Source organism: Eleutherodactylus coqui, chromosome 5 (assembly GCF_035609145.1).
Source record: "Eleutherodactylus coqui strain aEleCoq1 chromosome 5, aEleCoq1.hap1, whole genome shotgun sequence".
NCBI classification, from domain to species: Eukaryota; Metazoa; Chordata; class Amphibia; order Anura; family Eleutherodactylidae; genus Eleutherodactylus; species Eleutherodactylus coqui.
In genome coordinates this window covers 33,623,316-33,630,580 of record NC_089841.1, presented here as the reverse complement: position 1 = coordinate 33,630,580, position 7,265 = coordinate 33,623,316, and the positions used below count along the sequence as shown (strand labels likewise).

General features: G+C 41.4%; 1 protein-coding gene across 1 annotated transcript; it reads left to right on the top strand.

The window, feature by feature from the left end:
• Positions 1-421: 421 nt before the first annotated feature.
• LOC136629157 (oocyte zinc finger protein XlCOF22-like) lies at positions 422-4,881 on the top strand. Its single transcript, XM_066605314.1, has 6 exons — positions 422-812; positions 1,003-1,143; positions 1,226-1,349; positions 1,432-1,496; positions 2,037-2,139; positions 3,540-4,881. Exons 1-6 carry the CDS (start codon positions 603-605, stop codon positions 4,703-4,705), a joined length of 1,809 nt encoding a protein of 602 aa, XP_066461411.1. The 5' UTR covers positions 422-602; the 3' UTR covers positions 4,706-4,881.
• The last annotated feature ends 2,384 nt before the right edge of the window (positions 4,882-7,265 follow it).

Sequence of the window (7,265 nt, the reverse complement as noted above, 5' to 3'; positions counted from 1 at the left end):
GTTATAAGAAATTTTTCACTTACCTGCTCCGTTGCTAGCGTCCTCGTTTCCATGGAGCCGCCTAATTTTCAGCGTCTAATGGCCAAATTAGACGCGCTTGTGCAGTCCGGGTCTTCTTCTTTTCTCAATGGGGCTCCGTGTAGCTCCGCCCCGTCACGTGCCGATTCCAGCCAATCAGGAGGCTGGAATCGGCAATGGACCGCACAGAAGCCCTGCCGTCCACCGAGGTAGAAGATCCCGGCGGCCATCTTCAGCCGGTAAGTAAGAAGTCACCGGAGCGCGGGGATTCAGGTAAGCGCTGTGCGGTGTTCTTTTTTAACCCCTGCATCGGGATTGTCTCGCGCCGAACGGGGGGGGGGTTGAAAAAAAAAAAAAAAACGTTTCGGCGCGGGACAACCCCTTTAACTGATTCGAGCAGGCTCTCTGGTTCCCCACTGGATCAAGGATATTCTTATATGCAATCTTGGATGTCAGGTGTCAGTGGGTCGCCTTGGGTAAGGTGTATCACACCTGGCACCAGGTGAGTCAATCTATCACCTTTTGTTTTTTCTTCTTATTGAACAATGCAGTGCTGTTTCGTTTTGTGTTGTTCTCTTGAGTAAATGTACTTTTTCCTTTTGAATTTCTGTGCTTTTCATATTGGATCATCTTTCTGTCCACTCAGGTCGCCACATTATAGGATCCTCTGTTGTCCTTCACTACATAAGAAAATTTCACAGATCAACCCATCAATAATGGAGAAGGACAGGAACAAGATGGCGGAGAGTATATTAAGTTTCAACCTAGAGATAATCTTCCAGCTTACTGGGGAGGTGAGATATTCTGATGATGTCACATTACATCATTCTTATCTATGGTAATAACAGGTGATGTCACTGGGGAGGGAACAGATTCTGATGATGTCACATTACATCATTCTGGTAATAACAGTTTCTATGACTGGAGAGGTGATGGACCCTGGAAAGTCTGTAGTGATAATTATTACTGTCTGCCCATATACAGGATTACACAGTAGTGAAGAAGACCTCTAGTGATGGCTGTCGGGCCCCTGTGTGTGATGGATGGGGGAGAACCCTGAGCCTAATCAATGTACAGAAGATTTTGGAACTCTCCAACAAGATGATTGAGCTGCTGACTGGAGAGGTGACGCTGCAGGGAATGCTGGGACATTATACAGTAACAGCACTGAAGGCTTCTGGGTGATGATTGTATATTGTGTTGTCAGGTTCCTATAAGGTGTCAGGATGTCGCTGTCTATTTCTCTATGGAGGAGTGGCAGTATTTAGAAGGACACAAGGATCTGTACAAGGAGGCCATGATGGAGACCCGCCAGCCGCTGCCATCACCAGGTAATAGATAGGACTAAATACACGGGGACTTTATTATCTGTATGTAAAGAATGACTTCAGTGTCTGTCTGTGTTTCCTGCAGTTCTATCCAGTAAGAGAAGCCCACCAGAGAGATGTCCCCGTCCTCTTCTTCCACAGGACCATCAGGTAGATGGAGATGTTCCTCTGATCTATAGAGGGGCTGTGAAGCTCTTGTCTTCAGTCTTATTAGATGTCTTCTCCTTGTGTGATGAGGCTGGTGACTATGGCAGGATTACCGCTGACCAGAGACATTACATGTTGTCGGGATCTTCTCCCAGTTTTCTGGCGGTGGAGACTGCTGGTGGGAATAAGGAGCCAACAGATTGGATTTATATCTATCTGCTCCTTTATTTCCCCCAAGACAAACAGTGGATGTGCCTGGTAGGCGCTGATCTCCTCCACTGAAACAATGTGCAGTGTGTCTAGCCATGCCAGATATACATGTGTATGAGGTTCCTGAGGGGTCATTGAACCGCCATAATATATATATATATATATATATATATATATATATATATATATATATAATGTCCAGCATCTAGACCTGCAGCTATGTCGCTCCGATAACTACTCCTGTCAGGGCATTTTGGGTTGTAATGATGATTAATGATCATTTCACATGACTTCTCCAACCGTCTGCTGACTTTTACAATATTTGTCTCACAGCTTTTGTATCAGGATGAAGATCTGACCAATATTAATACTACAGAGACAATTGTGAGGGGTGATCAGCGGTCTAAAGAGGAGATTCCTACAGGTAACCACCCAGGTGAGTAGTAACCACTAAATACAGCAGAGAAGAGTCACAGATTCTCCTCGGTCAGCAGCTGCTGATAGTTATGTAGATTTATAAGCTCTGGGATCTGTCAGTTTCCGCTGGATGTTCCCCCATTCAACCGAAGTGCAAACTAAATATGGATGACGTGTGATACCGTTATAAGCGATAACACACAATGAGCTTATATAACATGGGTGTAATTATGGGCACCAAATCATAATAATGACGCAATTATCTTATGTATTGTATCCATTAGTTAGAAGAATAAAAGTTGTGAATTATAAAATCTGAGTGTAAAATCCATCTGTAGTGCGGATATATAATATATCTATGTGAACGAGGCCGATTCCTTCATCATTTGCTGCCAGTACTATTGAGAGAAGAGTATCTCCCCAATTTTTGAACTAAGGAACCATTAGCTCCTATTAGCCTCCTAGAATCCAGATTGTGGAGACATAGATCCGGATAACAGAAGACTCCTTGGAGGATGGAAGGTTGGTGCTGTGAGTGTCAGGAATGCTTCTCTCCAGGGACTGGAAGGAAGAAACCTGGATGCCGGATCATCATTATCATATATCATGCTAGGAAATGGATACACGAGGACTTGTTTTGATCACCACATATTTGGTTGTTACCATTTAATATACAAGCAATTTTAAAAGTGTGTGTGGGGGAATAACGACCAAAGCTTCTTGCTTAATTCAGCAGATAAAGATCAAGTAGTTCTCCTACAGATCTGCTCCAATGGGCTGGGCTGCGCCTGATAAGTTGCAAAATGGAGACCCTCCTTAAAGAAGAGCCAAGTGGTGATGATGCTCAAACACTGCACCTGGAAAGTTATTAGTGATGCTTTTTCTCTGACTAGTAAAGGGGAGGACTGTCTGACCCCTGGTGATGTCATAGGTGGTGTTGCAATCAATTCCTTATCTGCCCATGGGATGCTGCTGTTGCACCACCACTGAAGTTGAATGGTAGGACGGCACTGGACCCCTTATTACTGCAAGCGGTGATGTGGTTAAATTACCAATTTCTGTTTAGATTATGAAGGACCACATAATGGTGCCAGTAGCTGGAAAGCAATGTATGATATTTAGGGGTAAGTGCAATTTTTGTCCAGCTGTAGTGGCTGCTGCACTAGGGTAGAGGCCCTGAATAGACATTAACAGCGAGGTCATGGTGACTGCAGTGATCCAAAGAATAGCCCTAAATGTGGGCAAGGACAGTTTCCCACCCACCTCGAACATCATGATCTACTGGTCCAAGTTCTGAGGTCTATTGCTGGATTTTTATTTAATTGCATTTTGCTTTGTGACTTGTAATTTATGTAGAATTGTTCTAAAATATCAATAACTTATGTTCAATAATGGTAAAATGAGCTTTGTTTTTGGCAGATGACAGTAACTGGAGCTCAAAGTGGCATATGATATCTGCAGATTTTGAAGCAGATGATAATAGCAGACAAGATAAATTTGAAGATCTTGCTATTATCCCAGATATCCCCTCAGCACTTCATAGCATAGATCGATCATGTGATCCTCCTATACAGGTCGCATTTTCTGATTCATCAAAGACTGATAAACAGAAGAAAAGTCATAGAAGACGAGAACATCAAAAAGCTCACAGAGGAGAGAAGCCGTATTCATGTTCAGAATGTGAGAAATGTTTTGCTAAGAAATCAGATCTTGTTTTACATCAGAGAACTCACACAGTAGAGAAGCCATTCTCGTGTTCAGAATGCGGGAAAGTTTTTACTCAGAAATCAGATCTTGTTAGACATCAGAGAAATCACAGAGGGGAGAAGCCATTTTCATGTTCAGAATGTGGGAAAGGCTTTACTCAGAAATTGGATCTTATTAGACATCAGATAACTCACACAGGAGAGAAGCCTTATTCATGTTCAGAATGTGGGAAATGTTTTACTAGCAAAGCATATTTAGTTGTACATGAAAGAATTCACACAGGAGAGAAGCCATTTTCATGTTCAGATTGTGGTAAATGTTTTACTAGAAAAACATATCTAGTTCTACATCAGAGAACTCACACAGGGGAGAAACCATTTTCATGCTCAGAATGTGGGAAATGTTTTACTCAGAAATCACTTTATGTTAGACATCAGAGAAATCACAGAGGGGAGAAGCCATTTTCATGTTCAGAATGTGGAAAATGTTTTACTCAGAAATCACTTCATGTTAGACATCAGAAAACTCACACAGGTGAGAAGCTATTCTCATGTTTAGAATGTGGGAAATGTTTTACTCAGAAATCACACCTTGTTAGACATCTGAGAAGTCACACAGGGGAGAAGCCATTTTCATGTACAGAATGTGGGAAGTATATTTCAAATAAATCATGTCTTGTTGAACATCAGAGAATTCACACAGGGGAGAAACCATTTACATGTTCAGAATGTGGGAAAAGTTTTACTCAAAAATCACAACTTGTTAGACATCAGAGAACTCACACAGGGGTGAAGCCATTTTCATGTTCAGAATGTGGGAAATGTTTTACTAGCAAAGCATATCTTGTTGTACATCAGAGAAGCCATGTTCATGTTTAGAATGTGGGAAATGTTTTACTCTGAAATCACAAGTTCTTAAATATCTAAGAATTCACACAGAAAAGTGACCATTTTCTTTTTTAAAACTTAACTTATCACATTGTGCGAAAAAACAAAAAGGTGACTTCATGTACAGCATTTTTCTTGAAAATTGTACAATACTAATTAACCTTTTTTCTGGGCATTTTTTAACATTCAGCCAAAACTGCTGTGGTTGGATGTTAACTAAAGATGATTAAAAAGTTATTAAATGTGATGTAAACTGTGGCTTTTTTGCTATCGCAGCAGGGTGTAGGTTTGGAACTTATTATTCGGACCTTTTTCTAACTGCTTCTTTATTAAGGCGACTTCACATGACTGTATTTGCACTTACAAAACTTGTGCGCACAATGCGTAGAGAAAATAACTCATTGATTTCAGAGGGTACATCTTTACCAGTTTTTTGTGTACATTGAAAAAAAAACAGAATGTTCGATTTTTGTGTGCTTTTGCCCTTAGAACTCTATGGGTGGTGTACAAATGTGCACTAAATACCTGCACAATTGCTCAGTACTGTGCCGGATGTTAGCTGAAAGCCATTAGTAAAATCTAAAACTCCTTGCAAACAATGCTTTTCTGTTCACGGTGTTTTCTGGACTTGTTTTACATTTTTGGGCTCCATGTTTTTGTTTTGCAGTGTTTTTCTCATGCAGTGTGCGCCAGATATGGAGGTGTTTCAGGCCTATTCCCATAAGCTTCTACGTTGTAGAGGTGTTATGAATGCGTGACTAACAATTAGTCACCACAAAAAAAAAATCGCTTGTACAAAACCACATGAAATTCATGGTATATTTTTCAAGACAAAATCCAATCTGCAAAAACCAGTGAGAGAGGCGTTAGGCCTGCGTCACATGAATAGATGAGTATTTACTCTATGTTTTTACTGAATGAGCTCAACATTTTTGCCTGTACATAGGCGTATTTTACTGTATATTTTGCACATGTAAGTCGTACGCATTTTCGTGAGCAAAAAAACATACAACGATCCTCTCGGCCATTGTAATGGCCAATTAGTTTAATGAGTTGAAGATGTGTTTTTTCCAGTAAGGGCTTGTTCACCCAAGCGACATTCTTGCACTTTCTGCTGAAATGCGTTTTGCGTGTGGGTTATGGTTGGTGAGGCCCACCAAATCCCCCAGATTTTGTAGAATTTATCTGGGCACTTTCTATTTTTGTATACTATTTTTTCATACGGGAGAATAGAATTGACTAGATTCTGCCATTGAGGGAGAATCGGGTTTCCTATCCATCCAGCACAATGCTACAGCCTTACGGGCTAAAAGCAGCACCCCAGTAAGAAGGATACAGATATGGGATTGCTCCTGCTCTTCATCCAGTATACCTAGCAGGCATACAGCGGGGTTTGATGGATGTGGCATCCCCAATAGTTGCCCAAGGAAGTCTGTAGCCTCCATCCAGAAGTAGTTTATCATCGGGCAGCTCCACATTAGATGGTTAAAGTTAGCGTTGGGTGTCTGACAGCGATGACATTGTGTGTTAGGGGTTCTATTTATCTTAAAGAGTCTGTTAGGGGTCAAGTAACATTGATGAATAATGTGCAATTGAATCATCTGGTTGTTAGCCGCTGGTGAGACTGAAGTGTAGGAGGACATTGCGGTAGTCCACTCCTCTTCAGAGAGCGAGGGGATTATTTTTCACCATTTGTCTAAGACATCCCGCTCAACATGTGAAATTTTTGCTTGGATGAGGTGCGTATATATCTGTGAGATTAACCCCCTAGGTCCCTGCGAGCACAAAACTCCTTTTAAGGGGTAGTTGGAAAGGGACTGATGTGGCTCTGGTAATTGAGCGTTGAGCGCATGTTTAAGTCAAAGGTATCTGTAGAAGCTGGTCCTAGGGATCTGGTAAAGCTGCTGCAGCTGCTCATAGGAGGCCAAAACGCTGTTAATATATATGTGTTCTAAGGAGGTGATTCCAAGATCTATCCAGAATTGCATATCTGGAAGATTCAACAAGTATGGGAGTGTTCTATTAACCCATAGGAGGGTTTCCCAGGGAGTGCCCTCATACCTAGTGATCTGTTAACAGACTCTAGCGGCCAATCTGTGTATAGGGAGTAGCAGTCTAGTATGCAGGTCTGCTTTTTCCAATACAACCCAGAGGGAGGTCTCATGTTTCGAGTTTGGGAGCTCTCAAAAAATATTATTTTTAATGGATTCATTCACACTGGCGATTCTTTTCCTCGCAGCATCACTGCAAGGAAAAAATAAATAAATCGCAGTATGTTCTTGTGGAATGCCTCTCCCATTGTTTTTTATGGGACCTAAACCCTTTCCAATCCAATTTCCCTGCCATCCGCACGCTTCCCAGCTCTTATTTATTTTGGGTGAGAAAGCGCGTTGTGGATTCCTTGGAATTACTCAACAGAAACTCATAAAAAGTATGTCATGATGATTTTATTAGCAATTTATTTTTTAATTAAGCATGAGTTAATATGTATATTACACCATGCAGAGGAGAGCTCCGACGTGGGATCTCTGTTCTGCATAGTGTTACAAAC

Excerpts from the sequence above, each read along its gene's own strand:
- LOC136629157 (XM_066605314.1), top strand. The coding sequence starts at position 603 with ATGTACTTTTTCCTTTTGAATTTCTGTGCTTTTCATATTGGATCATCT. Across the intron at positions 813-1,002 it reads TCTTCCAGCTTACTGGGGAG|GATTACACAGTAGTGAAGAA; the intron begins GTGAGATATTCT and ends GCCCATATACAG. Across the intron at positions 1,144-1,225 it reads TTGAGCTGCTGACTGGAGAG|GTTCCTATAAGGTGTCAGGA; the intron begins GTGACGCTGCAG and ends TTGTGTTGTCAG.